Below are 26,953 nucleotides of genomic sequence, written 5' to 3'. Positions count from 1 at the left end.
CCGATGCTCACAGGAGACACAGAGACACCAGTGCTTGGTTGAATCCCATCTCCCACCCACCCGTGTCTGCGACATGTGACTTCACTGGAAGCACAAGGCTGTGTGAAAACACATCTCTTTTAATGCTTTTGGAATACAGTGGATAAAGCAACACCCAGCAGCGCTCTGGGATCCGTCTGGCACCTGCTTTCCAGAGTCGAGGACCATCCTGGCACCCTTCGGTGGGAACGAGATGCTCCCTGCGCTCACCCCCTTGCTTTCTGCTTCATTAACCCCTTCTTTGCTCCCTGGTGGATCTTTGCATCCAGCTTCCCTGTAAAGAGAGGATTAAAAAAAAAAAAAAGAACCATAACAACCCCTCATCGCTCTTTATTTTTAAATGCCATTTGCAATGCAAATCAGCCGGAGGCAGCGAGGTCTCCTAGTTAGTGTGTTCCTGTCACATCCAATTATCCTGCTTGAGGAGCCAGGCGTTGCCAGCCGCCACGGCTTCCCTCCGCAGGCACGACACCGGGGAGCCGAGGGCAAGCGTGTCTGACGCGGCAGAGAGACACGGGCACGGGGAAACGCAGCGCGGAGGAGAGTAAATTAACGTCCAGCACTCACCCGCTGCAGCCGGGGCAGCTGATCCCTGTGCTTGCCCACAGGATGCATGTGACACGTTCAAAGGGGACCGGGACTGGCAAGCACCGTGTCAAGCACAGGTTTCTCCACAGAAAACCCAGCGTGGGGACAATATGCCCTCAGCCTGGCGCAATGATGCCACGGGGCACAAAGTGTGACGGGACCAACCGCTCCGTGCTGCCAAGCGCCACACTCGCAGCCTCCGAGGCCCCTCGGGGAGCCTGGGCACCCACAGCCGGCCGCTCCAGTGGGACCCAGAGCAAACACTGCCTCCCCTTGTCCTCCACAGCCCTCACTGCTTTCACCGCAGCTCTGCTTTCCCACCCAGGAGAGGAGTAGGACACCAATACATGGGATTTGGGCAGCTCCTGCAGCAGGAGCCAAAAGCCAGGCATGTTGGTAGGAACCGGACGCTGCCAATGGCTCAGTGCCCTTGCTTGAAACATCTGTTTTCAGACAGCCTTCTCGCCTGGAGACACAGGGTTCGCAAGACGCTCTCCTACAAGGCCTGGGAGATCCACCCTTCTCTCCACCAACCTGTTCAGAAGACTTTTCCCATCTGCCCCCACCTTACAATGGCTGGAAACAACAATGAGCACCCTCTGAGGCTGAGCCAACACAGCCAGACTGTCCGGAAGCGCCATGTCAGAGTGCTGTGTCATTTTTAGCAAGAGAAAGACAGGGAGTTCACACTCATTCTACGCTCTGGTTCCCCAACACCACCACCACGTCACCTCCAGGGCTGTTAGCTTCAAATTTAACATGCCTGCCTGCCCCTGCTGGGCCCTAAAAGTGCTCAGGAGGCTCCCTGGCAAAGATAAAACAACCCACGGGGAACTGTTAGGAACAGGCTAAAGGGTCCTCTTTCCACTCCATGATTTACAGCCTTTCACCTCGCCCTGTCCCCGCGCCTGCTCCTCTGTGCTCTTCCAGCCATCAGCTCTGAAGGGAGGCTGCTGAGCGATGCTCGAGGGAGGCTTCAGGGAAGCTCTGCCCGGATTCCAAGAAACGTCCCACAAGAACTGCCACCAAACCCTGTCTTGGGGCATGTGCGTGGGGCTGGCCATGCTCCCAGACAAGATGTGAACGTCGTGCCCTTTCCTTCCACACAAGCAACCCTGGCAGCAGAAATCCAGTTACATTCCTTTTCTTTTCCCCCTCCCCAGCTGCTAGAAACAACTCATTTGCAATGGAGAAGCACTTGGATGTCATTGCAGCACAGTCCACGCTGTTACTTGGCAAGAAAAACCGCTCCAAACTAGCTTCCCAACAAGACAAACTGGCATTTTGTCATGGCTTGAGCCAGGCTGCGAGGAGCCCAGGGCAGCCAAAGAGCTCAGGTGGGGACAGGAGCCGGTGCCTGCCCCTTTGCTACACTTCCAGCTTGGAGAATGAAGCTGCTGACAGCCTCGGATGCGACGCCAGTTCCAATTAAAGCAGCACCTTCTCCTACAGAAAGGTCAAAGCCTCCCTTGCTCCTCCCTAGGCTGTCACAAACATCACCCAGATGGCGAACATCCCATCCGTGAGGGGAAGGTGCAGCTCTGCAGCCTCCCCTGCCCCTGCTCTGCTGATGGCTCCTGTCGGGATGGAGGGCAGGAACGGCAGGGCTGGCAGCAGGAGCGGGCAGTGCAGGCGGCCACCAGCACAGCCAACTTCCTTCCAGGCTGTTAGAGCAATCCTTCTCCAAGCAGGAAAGTGTCACAACACAACAGAGATGGGTGTGACAGATGGGAAGGGGACCTGCGCTCGCACCGTGCAGCAGCTTCCCCTGCAGCCGCCAGCAGCTCTAAACCACAGCCAGACAGTGGCAGCTGGGGCAGCGAAGGGCATGAGAGCCTGTGTGAGACCAAGGAGAGCTGAAAACAACGGAAAAGGATCCACCAGGCAACAGCGAGGAGGCTGTTCCATCAACACCTGCATCCCAAATAACTCGGTGCAGCCTCGCGCTGGGCAAAACCCGTCCCTGGGGCAGGATGCTGCCACTGGCGAGACCCGAGCACCGCAGCTCCCCAAGTATCGTTTGTCGTCATCGGCCGAATGCACCTCAAAGGCAGGGAAGAAACCAAACTGTTTTGTCCTGCTCAAATTCCTGTCAGGGCAGGAACAGACCCAGTGTCCAGGGAGAGCCTGACGCTGTGGAAGAACAGCACTTCCCTGAGCAGAGAGAGGTAAAAAATCCACAACCAACAACCACAACCCTGCGCTGTCCTTCAGAGGCCCTTGTGAACCAGCCCTGAGAAATCCTGCTGCTCCTGTGCTGCCGGGTAACTGCTCCCAGAGAACCAGGCTGCAAACGAGAAAGAGAACCCAACTCTGCAAACCAACCAGCCAAGACCATTCCTGCTTCTGCTGCTTTTAGCCCGTCACATTAATTTTTCACCTCCTCTGGAAGTGTGTTCGGAGCCTTCCTCAGGCTGGGTGGTGGGGAGGCTGCTAATAAGGACGGAGCTGGCTGCAGGCTCCTCAGCTGCTGCACCCCTCCTCCTTCCTTTTTACAGCAGGGGGCAGGGATAACTGGCAGCCTGCAGAGGGGCTGGTGGCTCATAAAAAGGGCCTAACGACACTGGCAAGCAGAGCGCAGACAGATGCTGCGGCACTTCCCTGTGAGCTCTGCCAGGCCATGCCATCCTGCCGTCCTGTGGATGGAGAACATCCATCTGGCCCCGCAGCTCTCGCTGCTTCAGGCTTTCACCATCACAACTGGAGCCGCGGGCAAGGAGCTCACACAGATCCACCTAAGCATTGCTGCACCAGCTCCTACCCAACCCAGGCTGGTGCCAGGAGCAGATCAGCTGCAGACACATGCATTCCCTGACCTAGGAGCGTTTGCAGAGGCAGGAAGAGGGACATGTTTGGAAGGAAGCAACATCTGCAGAAAGGGGAACCAAAGACAAGAAACATTAGAGACATATTTGAGCCATTAACCACGCACCTACAGATCAAAGTCATGGGGCAGAGGCTGCACACTCCTACAGCAACGGCAAGCAGAGCAGTGGACGGAGCAGGCACGAGTAGCCAAGGGGGGCACCCGTGGAAACTTTGCTACTTACATATTTTGGGTTTTCCTTTGATGGGAAACTTCACCACCATCTCCTGGGGATTGGTGCAGATAAAGACAAAGGGAGAGCTGGACTCCTGGCTCAGATCCGGATACTGCAAAACACAGACACACACACACACACACAGAGTCAGATTGACTGCCACAGGGTGAGGAGAGCCAGGGGGTCAGGAGCAGAGAAAGCAAGAAACAGGTTACACTTGGGCTGTGGCAGCTCTGACCAAACCAGCTCAGTAACTGACAGCAGGAAAACCTCAATCCAGGTTTTGGTCTTAATCAGGGAGCCCCTTGCCAAGCCCCTCCTCACTGCGCCTCTGCCAGAGCTCATTTTTCAGAGCTGTGCTTGGCCCTGGTGAGGCTGCACCTCGACTCCTGGATTCAGTTCTAGGTCCCTCACCCCAAGAAGGTCATTGAGAGGCTGGAGCATGTCCAGAGAAGGGAATGGAGCTGGGAAGGGTCTGGAGAACAGGGGTTGTGGGAGCGGCTGAGGGACCTGGAGCTGTTTAGCCTGGAGAAGAGGAGGTGAGGGGAGACCTCTGCAGCTCCCGGAAAGGAGGCAAGGTAAGCGCACCAAATCCTGTCTGGATGCAGCTCAGCCCCACTGGTGTTTAGAAGTGAAGTAATAAAAAATGTACAGACTACCCATCCCTCCGGATTCTCCATTGGCTGCAGACACCGTGCTGACAGGTGGAGGCGAGGACACGGCATGAAGGTGCTCCAGCCCAGGAAACCCCCTTCAGAGTGCAGAAGTGGTTTTCCTTCCATGGAAAAAACGCATTCTCTCCTTTTTGCTCTCTGCCTTCCTTGTGCAGATCCATCCAGGCTGCTGTAGGGGCCAGGATGCCAGAGCAGATGGAGCAGCATGTCCTGGCAAATCCCCCATTTGTTACTAACAAATGACTCCTGAAAAGCTCTTGCCACCCTGCCAAGATGAGTTTGGATTTGTCCGGGAACAGCTGGGCACAGAGAAAGGCACAGGGAGCGACCCACTCTCCCTGGGCTGAGTGGGGTTTGGCAGTGCTGCAGCGGTTAGGGGAGGGTTACAGAAGCCCAGCACTGGGATTGGACCCACAACAGCGTGTAGGAGCTGTTCACCAAGCGAGAGACGTGTGTGCTCCAAGCTGCTCCGTACAACACGGAGCCAGGGGAGCCAGAGCTGCACCGATCTGCATCGCACGTGAGTGCCCGGCTGCACTGATCTGGGCTTGGACAGGTTTCTTCCTCTTTTTTATTGGCTGAACCACGGTACTTGACTTGCTTCCACCACCACACGCCAATGCCAAGCATTTTCATTTCCCATCTGCAGGGAAGGAGGATCTTGGAAGGTTAGAAAGAGCCAATGTGAACATCCCTGGCCAGTGCCTGGGGAGCGTGAGATGCTGGCGCCGCTGTGTTGCTCAGTGTCACACAGGTGCCTGGTTGCCCCTCCACAGCCAGAAGAGCCTAACCCCCAGCAGCTCCCACACCAGCACAGCCACTGAAGGTCACACAAGGCAGAGAGGCGTAAGCGGGTCCAACCCCACTCCACTCCTCATGGTTCAGCCAGCAGATTCTCCAACAAGGCTGCGTGTCACAGACCAGCGCACCTCTCCAGGTCTTCCTGCCTGGAGAACAGCTGCTTCCCAAATCTCCTCAGCTACCATCTCCTAAGTGGACCTGGACACCACCATGTTCCTCTTCATGCACTTTACGTGGACCATCCCAGTTAATGGGGACCCAGGCATGGTCTGGTTTCTCCACTGACAGCTTGTATCCAAACCCAGGATCAAACCTCCAGCTCCAAAAGCTTCCAGCTCAACCTGATCCCAAGGCCCAGTCAGATGCTACAGCTGCGACTCAGGTTCACAGTTCCACACCACAGCCTTTCACCCTCACTCCTAGGGTACGTGTGCCAAAGTCCTCCATGTCCTGCATTTCCAAAGCCTCAGCCCTTCCTCTGGCAGCTCACTGGAGAGGCAGGGAAGGAGCCATCTCACTGCTACATTTAAGGCTTCCTATGCTACATACCCTAGAAACCACTGATCCCACTCTAGTGAACAACAAAAGCAGAGTCTTCCTGCCTGCCAGAGCTAGAAGAAGCTATAACCCTTTCCTCTGCCTCCAGGCAAGATGCTCCCTGGTGGAGAGGACTGGGTTGAGCTCACAGGATGCTGAGCCCATCTGATGTCTATGGTCTCCTCTTCCCTCGCTCCCCTCCACAAGTCAGTTCAACTCATTCCCCCTACAGAAATTTAGGGAGGTTTGGGGAAAGTCAGTTTTCTTTTGGGTTAATGGGTTGAAGTGCTCTGAGAGGGGTTCAGTGCCATGGGTGGATGGCAAGAGCACAAGGTTGGAGGCTGGCAGGACCTGAGACTCCCCTTGGAAAGCAGTGAGATGTCAGATGCGCCTGCTGCACCGCCAGTGACTGGAGCACAGGAACAGTGAGATGTTCTTCCGGCACATGCCACATCACCAGGGCCTCTCCCTGTAATGAGCTGCCACTATTTAACATGTTTGGGAATGACCTCCATGGACCTCATTCTCAGAAGCCACCAGAGCTGTTACTATTCCCTACCCCAAATCTCTTCCTTCTGCGATTCAGCCCCCTACACAGTGCTCACTCTTGACATCACACATGATCACCATGAGCAACACTGCCTGTAGACCCCTTCAGACTCTACACCACCTTGTCTCATCATCAGCGAGATGGAGACGTGCAGCGTGGCTGAACAGCGGTGCTCCCTTACCGCCATGGCTCTTCCCAGATCTCCAACTCAGCGTGAGGACATCAGCACCTCTCTGTCCCACGCTGCAGATGCCACACTGGCAACCATGCAGCTGCCACACTCTCAGAGGAGATGCTGCCGCCACAACACCCAAGACAATCACCTCCCTTACATTTTCCAAAGCTGCCCGAGTGCCTAATGAGTCCAACACTCGTTTCTCAGTGTTTCTGCTGTAAGAGGGCAGTCGAGTCGCTCTGCGAGAGGCAACACAGTGAGTTTAGGGGACAGAGAAAAACTTTACTCTCAACCACTACAGATCAATTTTGAAGTTAACCACAGTCCCTCTTTAAAAGGAACCAAGACTCAAATCCACCCAGGAGTTTGAGGGGGATGTCCCTTCCCAATTCCAACGGCACTCATTGGGATAATCCTGAGGGTGCCAATAGCACTGGTGCCAGTACTCCAGGCTTTGACCATTGCCTCTAACCAGGAACCACCTTAGCATTCAGGAAAAGGCAGCTGGAAAGGCCCTCTACAACAAATACAGCCCAGAGACCAGGCTGTCCCTCCAGAAGGAGAAAGCCCTCCCTCCTCGGATCCTGGGGATGAGCAGGAGAGCTCTAAAGAACGGGGCTATGCAATGTGACTACAGTGTAAAAGAGATGATTCAGACCTTCTGCCACCTCGTAGCAGGCCTGCAGTGAGCCAGTGGAGAGGACGGTGGGCTCCGTGGGCCGCCAACACCTGGCACAGCTCAGCAGCTGCTGCTCCAGCCCACAGTCGAAAATCCCACATGCGCTCTGCACACACCAGAGTCTGCACAACCACTACCCTCCTTGCTCATCCCAGCCCTGTGATCGCACAGGTCAGGCTTTGCTGCTAACAGGCCTGTGAGATCCTGGCTGTGAGGATAACAGCAGGAAGGAGGGAAAAAGAGGATTTCAAGACAGCATAACACACAGAAGGAGCTAGAGGTTAAGTGTGATGACTGGGGCCACGCTGGAAATGGGAGCTGGGCTCCAAGCTCTGGCCACCGGATTCACCCGCTGACAGGAGCCGGCACTGTGAACACACATTAAGCGGCTCTCAACCACCCCACTCAAGCCATGAGTGGGAAAAATTGCTAACAAACGTTCCCTATGCTTTGTTTTCGCCATCCCTCATCTCCCATCAGCACCAGCAATAGCAGCATGGCTGCCAGCCTTCCCACTCCACAGCCCACAGCAAAAGAGCAAAGGAGGGGAGAAGCCAGCTTGGAGCCAGCAGCGATGAACCCACCTTCCCTGGCATTTAAGAAAAGAAAACCCTGTTATTTTATCCCCCCACCACCAATCTGTTAAATATTTTCCCTGATCTGGGCAAAGCCTGCTGTGGTTGCAGGGGCCGTGCAGGCTTGCCCAGCATTGCTGGGAACAATGCAGGGTTTGGGACCCTTCACCCCAATCCCAAATCAGCAGTGGAAAAAAGACCCAAAACAAAACGATGGAGAAGGGCTATCCTGAGCCCCTGATTCCTTCGCCCCTCGTCAATCAGCTACATTCACTTAAAGCCAAGTGGTGTGAACTGAAGGCAGGGGAATCAACAGAGCCGAAGGGAAACGTGCCAAGCCACCGCTAACGAGACGAGCTCTGCTCCGGTGAGTCCGGAGACAGAACAATGGCACCATGTGCAACAGAGCAGCAGCTCTGCGCAGCGCCAAGACATAACACTGCCCAGCAGCTTTGTTAGGGATCTTTCAAGAGCATCCTTTGCTCTCATTAAGGTCTCCGAACACAAAAGATGACAAGCAAGCATGGCGTGAGAGACCAAATGCTAATGCTGGGTGGGAATAGCCATGGAATTTTAGACAGGCTAGCTTACGGAGCCCTGCAACACAGCCGGAGCTCCCCTCTGCTCCCCTTGCCCACTGAGCGTGCAACCACATGGCCCCAGTTAGCCGGAGCATGGAGCACACTGGATCCTGCAGTCCTCTGGTTGTTTGCTGCCATCCTCTCCATCTCAGGGTTGCTGGGGCGCTGGCTCCAAGCGGCATGGAGGTGGCCAAGATACTTGGTGTGGTTAATAACGGGAAGGGTTGAATCATTTTCCTGGCGTGCCTCCTGGGCGAACAACGGGGGAACAGAGCTGGCTCTGCCAGGCAGCACCAGGCCAGGACACCAGCTCCAGCCTCTCAAATAAAAGAGGCAGCACTGGAAAGCTGTGCTGTCTGGAAGGAATCAAAGCACACAGAGCCCATGCATTGGCAAGAGAGCACCCGCAAAACACACACGGAGGGAACAAAAGTAACCCTGGCAGAGAGAGCGGCCCCTTGGAAAGAGCTGAAGTCAGCAGGGGCAATAAATTGGCCTCCCCAGGCACAGACACACCGGCCTCTTCCCCGGGCGTTAGGAGAAGCACACGGGAGAGGAGCAGGATCCTGGGAGCAGGGCGCAATGCCCTTCACTCTGCTTTCCTGGTGCTTTGCGGGAAAGGCGGATACACTCTTCTTTCACGCCTCATAAGCTTCATAGCTGTCAGCCTACCGGAACAGGTAATTAACTACTAAACAGTCATTTTCTCCTCCTCTCCGGAGAGAAATCACTCACCACCCAGCTAGAAAATGGTTCTGTTATGGCTCACAAAGGGAAAGGAAAGTAAGGAGGTCCCAGCAGGCAGCAGGAGCAAGAGGGGCACCTGGAAAGCCTACAACATGGACACACAGACGCAGGAGAAGTGGAGGCCTTAAAAATGAGAGATGGTTCTTATTCGGCAGTGGGTGCGGCAAACTCCGCGATTCCAGTCCGGGTACCACCAGATGCCCCATGGAGACACAATCACAGAAAGGAATGGTTGGACTCGATGATCCTGGAGGTCTTTTCCAACCTAGTGATTCTGTGAAAACCATTCCCCTTGCCCTAGCCCTGCAGTCCCAGATCAAGAGCTCCTCCCCAGCTTTCCTGGGGCCCCTTTCAGTACTGGAAGCTGCTCTAAGGTCTCCCTTCTCTTCTCCAGGCTGAACAGACCCGTCTCTCCCAGCCTGTCCTCATACAGGAGGTGCTCCAGCCCTCACATCATCTCCGTGGCCTCCTCTGGCCTCGCTCCCACAGCTCCATGTCCTCCCTGTGCTGAGGTCTCCACAGCTGGATGCAGGCTCCAGGTGGGTCTCTCAAAGCAGAGTAGAGGGGTAAAATCCCTCCCTTGCCCTGCTGGTCACATCACCTTTTGAGGACCCATTCCCTCTATCTCAGCACAGCCCAAGCAGCCTCTATCCTGTCAGAAACACAACATTGTACTGAACAGAAAATTCAATTTTCTAGAAATGCCAGATTTTCTTGCCTGAGGCAGAAACATCCAGCACTGCATCCAAGGAACTCTCCACGCTGCCCTTGGATGCAGAAGACCTCAGGGCTGCAGAGAAGCCACCCTGCAGAGGCTGAGTTAGAGAAGGGATACGTGCCGATGTTCCATCCCAATCAACAGAAAAGGGTAAAAAAAAAAAAAAAAAAAGCAGAATTGCAAAGAAACACAAAAGCCGGCAGCCAAACTTCTGTTTGAAAGCTTGTCAGGTCTAGACTGCAACGTGTGAGGAAGGAACAGCTCGAGCCCACAGCTGCGCATGGTTACAGATTTGGCAACCAAAATGGCTTTGTTAAACAAAAAAAATGAAGTTAAGTACCACACCATTGAGGTTACAAACCGCAGCCTTGATGCATTGTTGCAGCTGACACCCTCCCTGCTGTTCCCGAGAGCTCACATCTGCTGCTGGCAGAGCGCATGCTGGCACGGGCTCCCTTCACCAGGATGCGCAAGGAATTCTGCTTGCCTGCCTGCCTGCCTTTCCCTCTCCCCACAGCAATGCTTGCCAGGCCTGGCCTGCTCTGCCCCTCGCTTGTTCGGCTGGTACGCAACCCAATCCAGGCTGGGATCGCTGCAGGATCCTTGCCCCTGCAGTTGGATCTACCTAGCAGGCGTTCTCTGCCTGCCAGCCTCGAGCGCCGCTCTCCTCATGTTCCTGCACCACCAGCTGCACTTTGATTCGAAGGGCAGGGTAAGCAATTAAGGCACAATCAGTAATAACAGGACTTTGAAATGGAGAGTTAATATTCCAGCACGTGCCGGTGCATTTGCATTTTCACCATGCTGAGCAGCCTGCCAGGGCTCCGGTCCGCAGGGAGATCTGGAGGACCCAGACGTGACGCAGACAACAGGCACAACCCCAGCTCTCTGTGATCTGGTGTCCCTGGACCCACAGCCCTCAACACATTCCAGCGGCTCAAATCCAGTCAGGGGAAACTGGGTGGACTCAGAAAAATGTTCCATAGTGAACCAGGCTCAGCTGAAGGAGTCATTTGCCAAGGGACAGCAAAGGCTGGGCTGCCCTCAACTGCACCACAGCCCCATTCTCCGCGTGGGTGGGCCCAAGCTGGCAAGGAGAAGGGAAGAGGCAACAGGGAGGAGGAGATGAGGGAAAAACAAGGCACCTGTGTCTACTCAGGCACCTCCAAGCACTCACACCCTGCTGGATACAGACGGATGTTTTCCAGCAGTGTCATAAAGTCCTTCCATAAATCAGAGCTGAAAAGTGCAGTGGTAAAACCAGCACAGCAGGTGCCAGAGATTAGTGAACTTCACAAAACTCCAACTCTGGTGAGCGCAGCACCCATGCCCCCTTGGGTCTCTTACGGCAGCTGCTGCTCCCCAAGGGGGCATGATGCCAGCGGCTGCTCGCAGCTATTCACTCAATCCCACTGCCACCTCGGGACGTCTCACAGCCCAACACATGGTAGAACGAGGACATGCATCCAAGTAACTGGTCCCTTCAGGGTTAGGAAATGGATGAGACACCGAAGGAAGCCAAAGCAAGCACAGCCCTTGGGCCCTCGCACAATCACCGCAGTGGCTGTGCTCCGTGGCTGCCAGCTCCCTGTCACTCAGGGAAGGGCAGTCACGGCTCAACCTGACGGGGCCACAGCTGGCCTGCGAGGGTGTGTGGTACTGGGGCAGCAGCCAGGCTCCAGGTCCACTCCAGTGAACCCTTGGATTCAGGATTAAATAAAGACCAAACACCAAGAAAGCGGCAAATTTCAGTGACCGTCCTGGAAAGGAGAACAAATCCCAGCTCCCAGCACAGCTTGCTGAAATGGTAGCAGAGGCCGAGCCCACAGCCATCGGTAATTAAGTCATACGCTTCAGCCTTGGCTTTGCTTGCTCCCTGGGGTCCTGGAAACCGGAGGAGAGGGCACACCAGCCTCTCTCATTCAATTGCTTTGGCATGTTAATGCATTCCTAAATTAATCATCATCAAGTGACAATCTCTCCTTCATCTTAACAGATGAGCAGTGGCCTCCGTCAACCTGCTGGCTTTGGCGAGGCAGCTGGAGCCTCCGCAGAGCCTCTGATGGAAACCGAAGCACTCCCCATTGGGAAAACTCCCCCACCCTGCACGTCTGTAATCCAAACCAGCTGCCTGCTCTGCATCCAGAACCACAGCCAGTGGCTTTGTGTGGTGAGAAACCAAACAGAGAGGTACACAGCCCACGAGTCCCTGTGCCAGACCAACGCCTGATCCCACTTGATCCAGCTCCACACCAAAAGGGAATTCCGGGACTCTCAAAGGCCTCTCACCCAGCCTGCAGCAGAAGGAAGCATGGTTGGCCTGGCCTCTCACACCCTGCTCAAAATCACCCACTGGCAGAGGGGCAAGACCAGAGCCTCGGGAACCAGGAGGCAAACATCCCTTCAGAGTGGGTGAGTGCAGGAGCCAGGACACCACTGCAGCGCACAGACAGGCTCTTGTCTCACTCAGAGCCTGCGCTAGGAAACCTTTACTTTAGGGGGAAGATCCTCATAAAACGTCTCAATGTGTTGATATTGTGCTTCACAGCAGACGTCAGCATGCGTGTGTGCGGTTCTCCCTCTCGTTAACTTCTTTCCAAGCAAAATACTCCCAGTGGGAATTGTTCCTCTACTTGGACATGATCCAAACAGGCACCTTCAGGAGCTTACATACAGAAAACGTCTGCCCTCCTCTCCTCTTTGAGAATTTAAAGCCAGTCCTGTCTGCCTGGCATCCATTTGTTTTGCTGTTATTTCCATCGGGGAGGGAAGAGGAAGGCAAGGGATTGAACACAAATTTCCTGAGAGAGAAAGATGGAGCCTATTTAAATGGCAGTTGCAATCTTATGGCATAAAAATAGCTCCGATGTGTTCCCCTGCACAGATTTAGGACACTGAGTGATCACCTAGAAATGAAAAATAAACACTTGGTTCCCGTCAAACGTAATTACCCAATATTTCAACCCCGGATATCAGCATATGTGTGCGTTTGCATTCAAAGTAAGCCCAAACGCACCTCTTGGCTGCTCAAACAGCAGCAGTGGGAATGCTCTTTACCCAGTTAAAGCGATTACCTCTCGGACAGTCATTGGCAAAATGAACAGAGACCTCAGAGCACCTGAAAAGGCACAAATGTAAACAGTTCCCTGCTCACTTTCACCTCCTGCCAAGCGCTTCCGGCACCATTCCGTGTTTCCCCAGCCAGCACTGCTGAAGTCACCAACACCTCATGCAGGAAAAGCACAGCAGCTCCTCGCTCGGCTCAAGGTGTCGGTGACGTCAGCCCCAGCACAAGGAAAAGCCGCCGTCAACACTCATGTCTCAACGGGGAGGGTGGAAAAGTTTCCAGGTCACCTTTAGTGCCGAGAAGCTTAACAAAGGGATCGTTCTGCTCTCAGCCAAGGCTTTTGGGTGGCTGCCACAAAGAGAAGGAAACAAGCCCAGGCCGTGCTCTGAGGAGGTGCGAGATGTGCAAAGCTCAACTGGAAACACGGAGATTTAAGAACCACCTGGATGGAGCTGCTGGCAGCAGCCAAGTGCTTGCCCTCAGCAGTGGGGCCAAACCCAGAAAGCAGCTTTTCCTCATCCCCCTGAACAACGCAGACAATGCTGGGCACCTGGGGCAGCCTTTCCAACCTGATAACAACCTCAGCTCCCAGAGCAGCTCTGAGCCAAAGACGCCAGCTCTGTGCAGAGAAATTGGGTGTGCAGAGCCTCTGACGAGAAGCACTGTTTATTTCCAGGTGGGAAAGAGACCCAGAGGAAGGGATTTATCTAGCTCGTGCAATTAGCAGCACAACCGGGATTAGGGCAATGCCAGATGACGTGATTTGAATCACAAGGATGCCTCTTCTCTGCCCCTCCTCTGCCAGCTACTGCGTACAAGATCCCATTGTCATCGCTTTCACATGGCCCTACAGAGCTGCAAACCACTTCAACATCACTGACCAGTCCTCAAACGCTGTACACGGGGCAGAGGTTTGGGACTAACTCCTCTGAGCACATTACAAAAGGCCAGAATTACACGCCCAGCAACAACTTGGATAAATAACCAGTCCCTACTAATGATGGAAGCTCTCTCAATCATTGCTTGGGTTTGCATTTTGAGAACAAAATGAGGATAATGACAGAAAAACACCAGCCGGGTGCCAGGAATGCCTTCATTAGCAACCTGAGAGGGGCTGCAAACAGTAAGGAAAGGAGATCTGCAGACGGTGCTGAAGGACTGAGAAACAGCGGGAGAGGCACAGGAGGGACAGGCCAGGACAAGTCTCCCTTGCCTATGGGAAGGAGTGGTCACCAGGGGCAAAGCAAACATCCGCAGCTACTGGAAAAGGCCAGGCCCATTGCAGGATAAGGAACCAGACAGAGAATCATAGAAACACAGAATGGTTTGGGTTGGAAGGGACCTCACAGCCCATCCCATACCACCCCCTGCAGAGACACCTCACACTGGATCAGGGGCTCCACGTCCCATCCAACCTGGCCTTGAACCCCTCCAGGGATGGGGCAGCCACCCCTGCTCTGGGCAACCTGGGCCAGGGCCTCCCCACCCTCACAGCAAAACATTTCTCCCTAAGATCTCATCTCTATCTCCCTTCTTTCAGCTGAAAACTGTCCCCTCATCCTATCCCTGCAATCCCTGATCAGGAGCCCCTCCCCAGCTTTCCTGGAGCCCCTTTCAGTACTGGAAGCTGCTCTGAGGTCTCCCCACAGCTTTCTTTGCTCCAGGCTGAACAACCCCAACTCTTTCAGCCCATCCTCATACAGAAGGTGCTCCAGCCCTCACACCATCTCCGTGGCCCTCACGGTTTCACCACCAGGCAGTGGGCAGAATCAGCACACAAGGCTCACCCAACCCTTGGGAAACAACTTCTTCCAGAAAATGCCGGAGCTCCAGATCCAGGCTGAGAAGAGAGATGTGAGTCAAAGCATGGTGCCTGCAAGCAGTGCTGTATTGGCTTAATCTGAGAGGTCTCCACATCACCCTCACTTGCTAGCACGCTGCAGAGCTTTACAAAGTATTCCATGGTTTGTGCACGCCCTAAGTGGCAAAACCCCATCTCCCTTTGCCTCCTTCCTGAACAGGCCTTTGCACGCTAGGAGATGGCCGGATCACTCTGCCAACAAGTGGCTTTGCTGCTGGTTGCTAATGGACCCAAGCTGAATCATCAGCACGAGCAACACGGATTTCCTGCTCCCAGCGAGATTCCACTCAGTTCCTGAGCTGGTGCTCCATGCTTTTTCATCTCACTAGCACTGCAATTAAATGAATCCCAGCTTCTTTCCGACGCACTTGCTGCTCGTCAGGGTCCTCATACACACATTTCCTCATAAATCAGTGTCAGAAGGACACTCAGATCTCTGAACTCAATCTTACAGCTAGGGAAATAAAGCAATCCTGGGGAAAACATGAACAAACCCACTGGAAAATGGCATGGATGAGGAATTATAAAGAGTTTGCAATACGGGAGCAGCAAAAAGCAAGTGAGATCTATACCAGTACACACCACAGCATCATGGCACTGAGAGGAGAGGGAAATCTCTCCCTGCTAGGTCTGTTAAGAAGAGTCCTGGCACACCCCCTTCCTGGAACACCTCGCTCTTCCCCCAGCGCATCTGCAGCCAAGCTGTGCCAGCAAACCAGGAGGGATCAACAGCGAACCCAGCTCCCTGTGAGGCTCCTCTCTGGGCAGATTAAAACTCGTTACTCACAGCTCAGTTTGTGTACTGTAAGGAGCTGCCACAGCCACTCCACCACTGTCTGAAGAACATATCCACAGAGGGAGAGGAGGGATTGTTAGAGAGGAAAAACTACTTCCACTACTGTCACCAACAGCAGCAAGATGAGATTCTCCGTTTAAAACCAAACTGTAAATCCACAGATGCCACAGGAACAAAAACCCTGCCCTGGTCCCAGCATCCTCCCCTCTTCTCCTGTCCTAGGCCAAGCACTCCTGCAGATTTCAGGGTATTCCAGTCCCAAAGCTCCCTCTGCTGCTCATACTCCAACTTCTCCTTATTCCGCCTGTGACGAAGGGGAGACGCCTCATCAGAAATGTTACCCTTCATCTCTAGTTCCAAGGCATCTCCCTCTGCTAAAAACCTCACAGGCTCCGGGAAAGCCAGAAAGCACTCAGTGAGTAACAGCCCTCAGCTGCTGATGCCTCTCCAGCTTCTCATGGCAAGGAGATGCCCATCAGCCTCCTCCTCCGTCCCAAGGAGCCTGTTTATCCACTCTCACAAGGTGGTCTTAGGTCACTATCAAGCCTTACATGGTCTGGTGGTTCCCATCAGACCAAACCTGATTTGTACAGGGGGCAGTGTGAACAGGGATGAAACAGCAGTGAGAACAGCTGTGCTTGGCGCTAAGTGCAGGCTTTGTCAGTTAATAAACATGCCCCAAGCAGAGCTGCTGCTCCAGGCTTTGGGCACGGAGCCAGTCACTGCATCACAGGCACAGACCTTAGGAGGTCTCCAGTACAACCTCCCCGACAAAGCAAGGTCGATGCTCAATTCAGGCAAGGTTGCTCAGGGCTTTGTCCTGTGAGGTCTTGAAAACCTCTACGGCTGGAGACTGCGCGACCCCTCTGGGCAGTGCCTGCTCCAGCACCCAACTGTTCTCATGGGGACATTTTGTCCTTACATCACGCTGAAACCTCCCCTTTCATTCTACAGCCTTTGTCTCTTGTCCTCCTGCTGTGCACATCAGCACAGAGCCTGGCTCCATCTATCCATAACATGGAATATTCACTTTTCTCCAGGCAGGAAGATCAGTGCAGTTACACCCAGAGACAGCAAAAAATCGCCGCCTGGCTGGGCAAAACTCGGAGCAATTCTTTCTATTCTTTAAGAGAAACAGTGAGCATTTTAAAAGCCACAGCCAGGTAAGATGTAAGCTCCCAAGTTTGCCAAGTAAGGATGAAAACTAGAAATGCAACATTAATGCATTGCAAGTTCCTGTTCCACAGCCCAGGACAGCCACCACATCCTAGTGCACATCCAGCCATGCAGCAAGGGAAGCAACAGCTGTCATCGGCCATCACAGCATGTTCTCTCATTAGTTTTGGTTTAACTAAACAGGCACAAGTACCTACTGCAAGGAGTTTGAGAGCACGTGAGAAACCAGTTTCAGCCAAACCGCCCCACTGCCAGGGAGCCTGGCGATGGATCCAGTATGTATTAGTCACCTGCTCCCTGCCACCATTGCCAGATTGTGTCTTCCAGGTCCATTTCTGGCTCCAGCCACACAAGATCACACAGCAGGCATGTCTCCTCCCACCACAGTCGAAAAAATCTCCACTCTAGAGCATATTGTGGAGGCAACTTACACAACTTTGGAACTCTTATGGCTAATAAATCTCATAAAGGTTCATATGCTGTACTCACCTGCTCATTAAATTGCTCCTGCGATAAACAGTCAGTCATGTCCACACAGCCCAGGAGGCACCCTGAGGGGTAATCGCTTGGGAACTCCACGTCTGCAGGGAAAGAAGCATCTCTTAAGGGGGCCCACATCCCCACACAGCTGGGGTCTCCTAACCCCCAGGGGCCTCTTCTCCCCGCCACACACTTCTACTTGTTGAGGAACAAGGAAACATACAGCAATTTTAATGCCCTGTCACTCTTTTCCCATCTCAGGATCATCCCCACAATGGGAGTAATGTTGGGAGATTTAATTACACACACACCCCTTTTCCTGCTTAGCTTCTGACAGCGCGACAGTGCAGACAGAGCTCCTGGCTCCGACATCCATACACGGACATGCGGTGCAGCCACCAGCACCCTCCTACCCCTCCTCTATCCTCCTTCCCAAGAACCTCCAGCTTTCCAGTTCCAGTTTCCACAAGGTCAGAACTCATGAAAAGCCTTTAACAGTGCTGTAAGCAGAGCAGAGCACAAACCACTTCACATGCACACAAGCACACACTGGCAGCTCGTGGTTCAAGCCCACAACGGAACTCAGCCCTTTGCTGTCCAAAGCCATCACAAAATCCAGGAACTGTCAGCGTTTGTGCCCAGAGTACGTGACCAGTCGAAGGACAGTGTTAGTCTGTGCCGCGCTTACTTGGCTGGCGGAACATAGAGAGGATGAAGAGAGTTTCAAGAAGAAAAGATTGAAAAGCAAAGCAGTAATAATTGCTCAGCAGAGGGGACTTTCTGACACCACTCATTATGTGGCTTAATGCACCAATAACACAAGATCCAAGGAGAGGAGTTCACCTTTCTGGAGCAGCATTCGGTAGGTGGCCTCCAGCTCAGAGATTTCCTGCAGGGAAGGCTGCTTAGCCGTAGCTGCAATCCATAACCGCCCTCTGTGGGACGTGTACCAGGTCCTGCCCTCCACCCTGGAGAACAAAGGGGAGTTGGGGACTGAAATTTCAGCAGGAATCACCCACACAGACAGGTTTTTCAATCGCTACGCAATTCCTGCTGCTCAGCTTTGCCCTGACTATTTCAACTTGAGCAACATGTCAGCACTGCAGAGAAACGCTGAGATGGGCAAGTAATGATGCCACAAGCAGAGCGTGTCCTGGCTGCTTCACAGCAATGGCAGAAAGGACACCAGACCCCTGCAGGTACCACGGCACATCAGACACACGTAGGACAACCCGCTCACATGATTCCCTTATGAAGTCACGTAAGCATGCAATGAGTAATGAAGAACCACGCATCTGTGTGAAGCGGTTGTTAGCTGCAGTATTGGGCACTCAGTGTCAATGCTGCGGCTGCCCCGGAGCAGCTGAGACATCCCCAGGCCATCTGGACACAGGAGCCAGGCGTGAGGAAATTTACAGTGTCTTTAGCTTGGGAAGGGAGAAAGCTTGGCTCTCTAAGCTGACAAATTCTCTGAAGGAAAAAGAAAAAAAGGCTAAGAAAGTCTTTGTCCTCTTTAACAGTAGGAAAGGTGAATTAATGCACCCAGGATGCTGGGCTGAAGAAGCTTCTCTTTGTAACCTGATTGCTCACCCAGAAGGTGAGGGGAAGATGCTTGCAAAGGGTGGGTGCATGTGGTCAGTTAAACAAAGGCTGGTGCCACTGCTGGGTTTGTTAACATGGACAAAAAGACCAGAAGAACACATTTCACATTTTCAAGTTATTCGCTCTTCAAATTCCAGAAAGGCATGCCGCGACTGCAGTGCAGAAATCCCAGCCTCTCTCTAAACCTGCCCACTGCAAAGAAACTTGTACATTCTAAGTCAGCTGCTCCTATGAAAAATGGTTTCACCAGCTTTCCAGACCACCAGAACAGAGGAAGGGTGGCTCCTCAGCCTCCAGCAGGCGAGCCCTCAGAGCTCCACTGAGGAACACAACTTCCCATCTCACTTACAAAGCAGGAGCTGACCAGAACACGCCATGGTTCAGGCCCTACTTGTACCTTTTGATTCCTCTCACAAGCAAGGATGCCCAGGGCTGGTGCATACTGAGGCACCAACCATCATCCGAGATCTCCTGCAACTCTCGATCCTGAATCCGCAGCCTGTTCCGCTCTGAGCCAGGCTCATTTCTGGTGTCCAAGGAATGGGTGGCTCTCCTGTGCGACAGCAAACCAGTCTGGTCCACCCACTGTGGTGTGTTCAAAAGAAACAAGGGAAAAGTTAGCTCCTCTCTCAGAATAGTGTAAATCAAGTGCAAATCCTAACCGAAGCGTTCCCTCACTTCAGGACAGAGCTAGTGCTCCCATTGGGATCACGCTTTCCTCCTCACAGGCTGGCTGCGCTGTGCTTCGGCAGGAGGAGAAGCAAGGAGATGCTCTGCTCTGTGCAGCTCTTCCTTTCTGTGCATTACAGTTAAACTGAGGATTTCAGGAATAAATCTGCTGGCATTTCAGAGCATGCACAGGAAGATGCAATTCTCAAAGCACATTCCCAGCCATCAGCACTCAAATCTGGGACTCATCCAACCTCCAAATGCTCAGCAAACACCAAGAACACCACAACTGAAGTGGAATTGGAGCACAGAGATTATGCCCTTTCAAAACTAGACATTTGGCAGACAAGGCTTCATAAATGAGCACAAAAAGTGATACAGCCGTAGGATGCGACTCTCAAATTCTTTCTTGTTCCTGAAATCCAGATAAATCAAACTTCCCAGGAGCCAGGAACAGAGCGGAGCATCGGTACACCTTTTCTGTCCCCACCTGCCACGGCCAGTGAGGATCCCTGGCACAGGGCAGGAGAGACGAACTCAAATACACCCAAATTCACAAGTCACAGCTCCCCCAGAGTTATGCACAACTCTGGGATCAGACATTTCACCGGTACTGACCAAAGGAGCAGGCTGAAGGAGGCGGGGATTCATTAAACCACTGGAACTCAGAGCTGTCTTTGCTTCTGGGCTCCCAGCTGGCTGGCTCAGCGTGCCACAGTTAATGGCCTCGATTGTTTCATCCAGCCTGCAAGCACAAACAAGAGCCATGACAATTCCTCACTTCCCCAGGAAACGCCTTCCTCCTCCCTGCACAAACACTTCTGACCCACAGCATTTTTCACCACCTCTCCCAGTTGAAGGATTTCCTTGCCAGGTCTTATCTCTAACCAGAACAGCTGCTCTTCTCTCCCACAGAAACTCAGCCTGGGTTGAATTTGAGCTGAATTGGCTCTGTTGGGACAGGCCAGGGCAGCATTATCTCCACAGACGCGCCAGCTATGGAGACCCCAAGCGAGCCTCATAGTGGGGCAGAGGAAGTGGTCTCAGGCTGAAAGCAATGATATCGTGCAGGCCAAACACCCCTCAAGGAAGAAAAGGTTGGAAAACTGCATCCTAGTGTGGGAAGTGTCCTCCTAGGGATCAGCTTGCTCAGCGTTCCTTATACTTGCTCTTCCAGACTAAGCTGGACCAGCGTCCGGAAGGGTTTTCAGCCCCCTGGTCCCAGGCGTGTTCTGCGCTGCGGTTCCCACTCACTTGCTGTGGTACTCAGCCATAGCACCGTACTCCTCCAGGATCTGCCGGCCAGCAAAATCAATGGTGATTTTTCTGGTGAGCCGAGAGGCGTGCCGCAGCTCCTGCAGCTCCTGCTCCCTCTTCTGGAGCACTTCCCTCTCCTGCTTGGAAAGCCACTGGTTGGAGTCCGTGGCAAAGTAATCCGACTCGTCGTCAATGACCTGGGTCCGACGCACACTGGGGAAAAACCACCGGAACAGCAGGAGATGAGCACAGCAGGGCAGTGACACAGCGCTGCCTGCCCCAAACCTGTCTTCCCACTGGCTCCTTCCTGTGCTTTCCAGAGACCTGGGCTGTCAGTGACACAGGGCAAGGACATCTGAATGGGACCAGCTTGAGAGATTCAGCCTTGCTCCCCCAGATGCCAGCGTTGATGTGCCCAGGTTCAGAAGGAGTTCTGCAACATTTCTGCTATAGGCAGCTCAGCCTGCAGGATGTTATCATAGAATCATAGAATAAACAGGTTGGAAGAGACCCACCGGATCGAGTCCAACCATTCCCATCAAACACTAACCCATGTCCCTTAGCACCTCATCCACCCACACCTTAAACACCTCCAGGGAAGGTGAATCAACCACCTCCCTGGGCAGCCTGTTACAGTGCCCAATGACCCTTTCTGTGAAAATTTTTTTCCTAATGTCCAGCCTAAATCTCCCCTGGTGGAGCTTGAGGCCATTCCCTCTCGTCCTGTCCCCTGTCACTTGGGAGAAGAGCCCAGCTCCCTCCTCTCCACAACCTCCTTTCAGGGAGTTGTAGAGAGCAATGAGGTCTCCCCTCAGCCTCCTCTTCTCCAGGCTAAACACCCCCAGCTCTCTCAGCCGCTCCTTGTAAGACCTGCTCTCCAGCCCCCTCACCAGCTTTGTTGCTCTTCTCTGGACTCGTTCCAGAGCCTCAACATCCTTCTTGTGGTGAGGGGCCCAGAACTGAACACAGGATTCGAGGAGCGGTCTCACCAGGGCCGAGTACAGAGGGAGAATAACCTCCCTGGACCTGCTGGTCACACCGTTTCTGATCCAAGCCAAGATGCCATTGGCCTTCTTGGCCACCTGGGCCCCTGCTGGCTCATGTTCAGTCACTGTCAACCAACACCCCCAGGTCCCTCTCCTCCAGGCAGCTTTCCAGCCAGACTTCTCCCAGGCTGTAGCACTGCACAGGGTTGTTGTGCCCCAAGTGCAGGACCCAGCATTTGGCCTTGTTAAACCTCATCCCATTGGACTCTGCCCAGCGGTCCAGCCTGTTCAGATCCCTTTGCAGAGCCTCCTGACCCTCCAGCAGATCGACACTTCCATCCAGCTTAGTGTCATCTGCAAACTTGCTAAGGGTTATTTCACGATAGCTGGTATCTTACCTTGTCCTGTCAAACTCCAGCAACTTATCTTTGTGTTTCACAGCCATCTCCAGACCTGCTTTTAGCCTGGCTTCTTCTCGAGGCAGCAAGTCTTTGCTTATGGTGTCCAGATTCCCTGAACTCTCAGAACCTGAGACAGAAAATACATCCCAACTCAGCAGTCAGGGACAGGACAGTTGTTTAAAGACCAGGTGTGGCAGCTGTAGAAATGCCCCCTGAAACTAATGCCATTCCAGGACCTAGCAGAGGAACCTTCCACCAAGATCAGCGCTTTGCCTAAGGAGCGGAATGCCTAAGGAGCAGCCCTTAGGAACACTGCCATTTAACACTCAGTTATCACCTCTGCTCAAGTCCAGGAACGCTGGCTGCTGATTGCTCACAGAAATTACACAAGGAGCCGGCTTCCCAGCCTTCGTTTAGTGTCCTTCACAAACACTGGGCAGCAGCAAGGGCAGGGGACTCAGTAAAGTCCTGGTAATCTATATGTTAGAGAAACATCTAGATGCCAGCTCCCAAGAAAGAACTGCATTTAACCAGCAATCCTTTAAACTCGGATGAATAGATCATAGAATCACAGAATGGTTTGGGTTGGAAGGAATCTCACAGTCCCACCCCCTGCCACGGGCAGGGACACCTCCCACGGGATCAGGGGCTCCAAGCCCCATCCAACCTGGCCTTGAACCCCTCCAGGGATGGGGCAGCCACCACTGCTCTGGGCAACCTGGGCCAGGGCCTCCCCACACTAATCCAGACACCTAGCACAGCAGGACAGACACACCCACTGCTAACACAACATCCAGGCAACTGCAGCACCATTGAGGGCTCACACTGTTCACAAATGATTGGATTTGCTACATCTCAGGTATGTGTTTGTTACCAACCTGCCATGAGCTTCTTCAGCAGTTTCTGGCTCTTGTTGGAGTCCCGCTGAAGAATGTCCTGCTCTTCCTTAGTGCAAACCTATGGAAAACACTCAGACTTAGGAAGGGCAGCACACGCTTGACCAGCTTCAGAGCCCTGGACAAGGCAAGCTGCTTACAACAGCCAGGAGTCCAATCCTGAAAGCTCTTCCTTCATTACAAGCAATCCATGAGAAACACATGGCTTGGTCTCTCATGGTTCTGTGGGTGAGCTCAGGGATCTCACAGGATGAAAGCTGCACTCAGAAGCTCCCTGTGCAGACGAGCAATGTCTAACGCAGAACTCCTCTCTCTTGGATTTGAACAGATCTCTGAAAATAGCGACTGATCTGATTTAAAACATTTCCTTCATCCAACAAACACTTCCCTCCACCCTGAAGTTCTTTCACACGTTCTTCTCTGCCTGGCTTCAGAGCTCAGAGCGCTTCGTCAGAGGAATTTCTCCCTTAGAGGCAAAGGCAGTCCCGTGCCCTTCCCAAGCCCTGAGCAAGCTATGGCAGACATAAACTGCCTCGTCACTAACCAGTGCACCACAGAACAGGCAGGGTCCGGAGCCCTCCTGTGCGCAGACAATGCGCCCGCAGTCCAGGCAGTTGTTGATGAGCTTGTGCTTCTGGGCCAGGCACTCACAGGCGTGACGGCCGGGGATGAGCACAGCCAGCTTGTCCTGCCCCTCCTTGCTGTACAGGCTGACATACTTGGGCTTCTTCTTGAAGGAGCTGGCACTGCTGCTGGCTCCGCTGCTGCTCTCCTGTGCCTGTGACAAAAAACAACAAACGAACTGAATCTGCAGAGAACAGAAGGAGGCACAGAAAGCACCAACCCTCGGACAGGCTGGGAGACCAGACAAGGGCTATTCCACCTCACCAAGATGAAAGCTGGACCCAAGATTCCATGGAAAGACAAGGTCAAACCTGCCAGAAATGATCTGAGGAATCTAAACAAAGGAGGGACTTAAGGAGGTTGCTGATCTGCTCGATGTTTGCTGCCCTTGAAAGCAAAAAACACTTGGGTCTAGAGGGCGCTGGGCATCCACAACTTCTCTGGGCAACCTGTGCCAGTGCCTCCCCATCCTCACTGTGAAGAATTTCTTCCAGTGTTTCCCTGCTCTTATTTTGCAGTTTCTTTCATTACACCTCAGACCATTTCTGAATAGTCCAACAAAAAGTCTCCACAACACAAGCGTCATCTCAATATCAGCTCTGCAGGCACAGAGCAGGAGAGGGAAGTGGCCACAGCGGAGCTGTTGCTCGCGTAAAGGCACCAGCTCTGGCCCCAGACTCCTCTATCCAGTGCTCAAGGCGTTGTCTCCTCTTTGAAGTAGTTCAGTTGCCAATTAAAGCTCAATCCTAGCAAATTTTAATTACAGTGAGAAGGACTGTTCTGCACACTCAGCAGCTTCCTGACTTCCTCAGTCTCCACACCTCTGCCTGACGGAAACATCTTCTGTCCCTCATCACAGCACCAACCTCCATCGCCACCCGCTCACCCCAGCTGCTTTGGTGGGGAAAGCCCCTTTGGACAGATCTGCTGCCAAACGATTGTTTCAGTCCCTGCTTCGAACACAATCATCTTTGCCAGGGATTAATGAAGGATTCATATTGCAGAAAACTGATTTCTGTTTTCCAACCACACCTTCTGTTGGAAGCATGCCCTTGGCAGTCAGCCCTAGGCACACTCACCTTGGCCAGGTCCAGCGGGGTCTTCACCTCCTCCACAGGAGTGCTCAGCTCCACATACACCGGTGTCTCCTGCTTGTTCCTTCCTTTGCGCTTACCTTTCTTCACTTGGTCTCCGGCCCGAGGTGCTTCCAGAGTCTCTGAAAGCACAAAGAAAGTCTGGGTAATGCCAGCGAGAGAAAGGTGTCCCTGAACTCCTACTCGGAGAACTGGATTTACGTTCTCACAATGAACAGAAACAGGACCAGTCACAGGCATTCCAGCACAGAATTGTTTATAAACACAGCAACTGATTGGAAATCATAATTCCGCCTGCCCTGCTCACCATCCTTTTTCCGATACCCTGGCAAAGGATCAGCTGGTAGTTGGGATGATTTCCGCCACCTGGCCAGCAGCTCTTCCACGAACTGGCTCTTCTTCACATCGGTGCCCTGGAGGAGGTCAACAATGTACTCCCGGATCTCCTCCTCACTCGTTATGGACAAGATGTACCTGTGAGGGGACAGGAGAGAGGAAAATGGGTAACGGGGCTTTAATCTGGAGGAAAACAAACATTGAACTGCACATGTACTCAACGAGCACAATCTCGCTGTCCTCCTCAGACCAGGCTCCTGCAGAGACCACAACATGGAATGGGTTCGCAAGTCAGATTCTGAGATGGGCATGTGAGGAATCCTTAGGAAACTCTGAGGCGGGCACTTGGGGAAAGGTGCACCCCAAGTCCTTCTCCCCAGGGCTGCTCCCAATCCATTCTCCGCCCAGCCTAGATTTGTGTTTAGGACGGCCCCGCCCCAGGAGCAGGACCTTGTCCTTGGCGCTGTAGAACCTCACGAGGTTCCCCCTGTCCAGGTCCCTCGGGATGCCATCCCACCCTTCTGGCGTGACGAGCACACCGCTCAGCTCGGTGTCACCTGCAACCTCCCCGAGGGCGCCCTCCGCTCCCGCCTGGGGCGAGGAGAGGCCCGCAGCGCCCCCCGCGCGCTCACCGCACCTCACCAGCTCCTCGCCCACGTCCAGCCCGAAGCCGCCCCGCAGGTGCCGCACGCACCACGCCAGCAGCGGCTCGGGCCCGGCCATGGCCGCACGGGGGACGGGAGCAGCGCCGCGCCGGCCCCCCCGGCAACGCGGAACCGGACACCGCGTTCCGGCTCCGGGGGAACGGCACCGGCGCGCACCGGTGCTGCCGCGCCGCGCCCCCCCGGCAACGCCGACGCCGCGGCTCCGTTCCGGCCGCCCGGCGGAGGCGGCTATCCTTGTCTGTCTGTCTGTCTGTCCGTGTGCCCCCAGTCCCTGCCCCCCGTCTGTCTGTTCGTCTGTCCGGGTGACCCCAGTCCCTGTTTGCCTGTCCCCGTGCCCCTGATTTAGAGCCCGCGGGCCTGCTGTACCTAATCAGCCCCTTCAGCCCAGGGAGCAGCGAACTGGCTGAGGGAGAGAAAACCTTGTGGCCGTGGGGCGGCCGGTGGGGACGTTCCTGGGCCGAGAATGGATTGGGAGCCGCGCTGGGGAGAAGGGCTTGGGGTGCCGGGGCGGAGAAGCTCCACACGAGCTGCAACGTGCGCTCCCAGCCCAGAAACCACCCGTGTCCTGGGCTGCGCCCAGAGCTGTGGGACCAGCAGGGAGGGGGGGGATTCTCCCCCTCTGCTCCGCTCTGAGAGACCCACCTGGAGCCTGCGTCCAGCTCTGGAGCCCTCAGCACAGGGAGGACATGGAGCTGTGGGAGCGAGTTCCCGGAGCTGACAATAGATGTCAGCAGCAGCTCCAGCCACCGAACGCCCGGCACCACCAGCTCTTTCTGCCTTCTTCCAGCGGATTTATTTCAGTGCTATGCGGGGAACAGGTCAGTGCCTGGACGTGAGCCCGAGATCGCTCGTTCTCCCTGGAGAGCCAGCGGGACCTCGCCAGGCACTGCTCTCCTCAGGAACGTGGCACTAGAGAAACCACTGGGAATCGCCGTGGGAAGGGGTGAGCAGCAAGGGGATGGGTTTCCCCATCTCCAACAAGCAAACTTGCCTGCAGATAGTCCAGATAATTTTTGACCCCTGACCTGGATAACATCACAGCCCTGAAAGCCACAAAGACCATTCAGCTTTACGGAACAGCCTCCGCTGGACCCACACACACTAGAAAGGTCTGGGAGCTCCATCTGACCCAGACTGGGACACCTGGGTCTCTCCTGGGGATGTGGGATGGACCACCCTTAGCAGCAGTTCATTGCTTGTGGTCTGTCTTGATCCTTCTTGGTCTGTCAGGGCAACCCAGGCAGCAGAAGCAAGGTTCACCATTTGGGAAAAGGGCTGGTTCCCTATGGAATGGCCAAAATGCCCCTTCTCCTCTGCTGGGGCTTGGACTGAGCTTGG

At 54.0% G+C, this 26,953-nt stretch overlaps 2 protein-coding genes across 6 annotated transcripts in view; one reads left to right on the top strand and one right to left on the bottom strand.

Annotated features, from left to right (window-relative positions):
• PPIB (peptidylprolyl isomerase B) overlaps window positions 1-26,953 on the top strand; it is a 151,295-nt gene that overhangs the window by 42,469 nt on the left and 81,873 nt on the right. The window lies entirely within an intron of this gene.
• On the bottom strand, window positions 99-25,704 carry TRIP4 (thyroid hormone receptor interactor 4). Of its 4 annotated transcripts, none has more exons than XM_069867199.1 (13): window positions 25,588-25,704; window positions 24,922-25,088; window positions 24,600-24,736; window positions 23,441-23,674; window positions 22,879-22,957; window positions 21,998-22,127; window positions 20,611-20,826; window positions 19,975-20,101; window positions 19,085-19,272; window positions 17,929-18,053; window positions 17,095-17,186; window positions 3,678-3,780; window positions 99-313 (listed from the first exon to the last, which is right to left on the bottom strand). In XM_069867199.1, exons 1-13 carry the CDS (start codon window positions 25,671-25,673, stop codon window positions 246-248), a joined length of 1,752 nt encoding a protein of 583 aa, XP_069723300.1. In that variant the 5' UTR covers window positions 25,674-25,704; the 3' UTR covers window positions 99-245. The 4 variants fall into 4 exon arrangements, with proteins under 4 accessions (XP_069723300.1, XP_069723301.1, XP_069723302.1 ...); XM_069867198.1 differs by lacking the exon at window positions 99-313 and adding an exon at window positions 2,814-2,914; XM_069867200.1 differs by lacking the exons at window positions 99-313; window positions 23,441-23,674 and adding an exon at window positions 2,805-2,914.

The sequence above is a fragment of the Phaenicophaeus curvirostris genome, chromosome 12 (genome assembly GCF_032191515.1).
Source record: "Phaenicophaeus curvirostris isolate KB17595 chromosome 12, BPBGC_Pcur_1.0, whole genome shotgun sequence".
NCBI lineage: Eukaryota > Metazoa > Chordata > Aves > Cuculiformes > Cuculidae > Phaenicophaeus > Phaenicophaeus curvirostris.
Note: the sequence above shows the minus strand (reverse complement) of the source record. Positions and strands in the feature narration are given on the sequence as shown.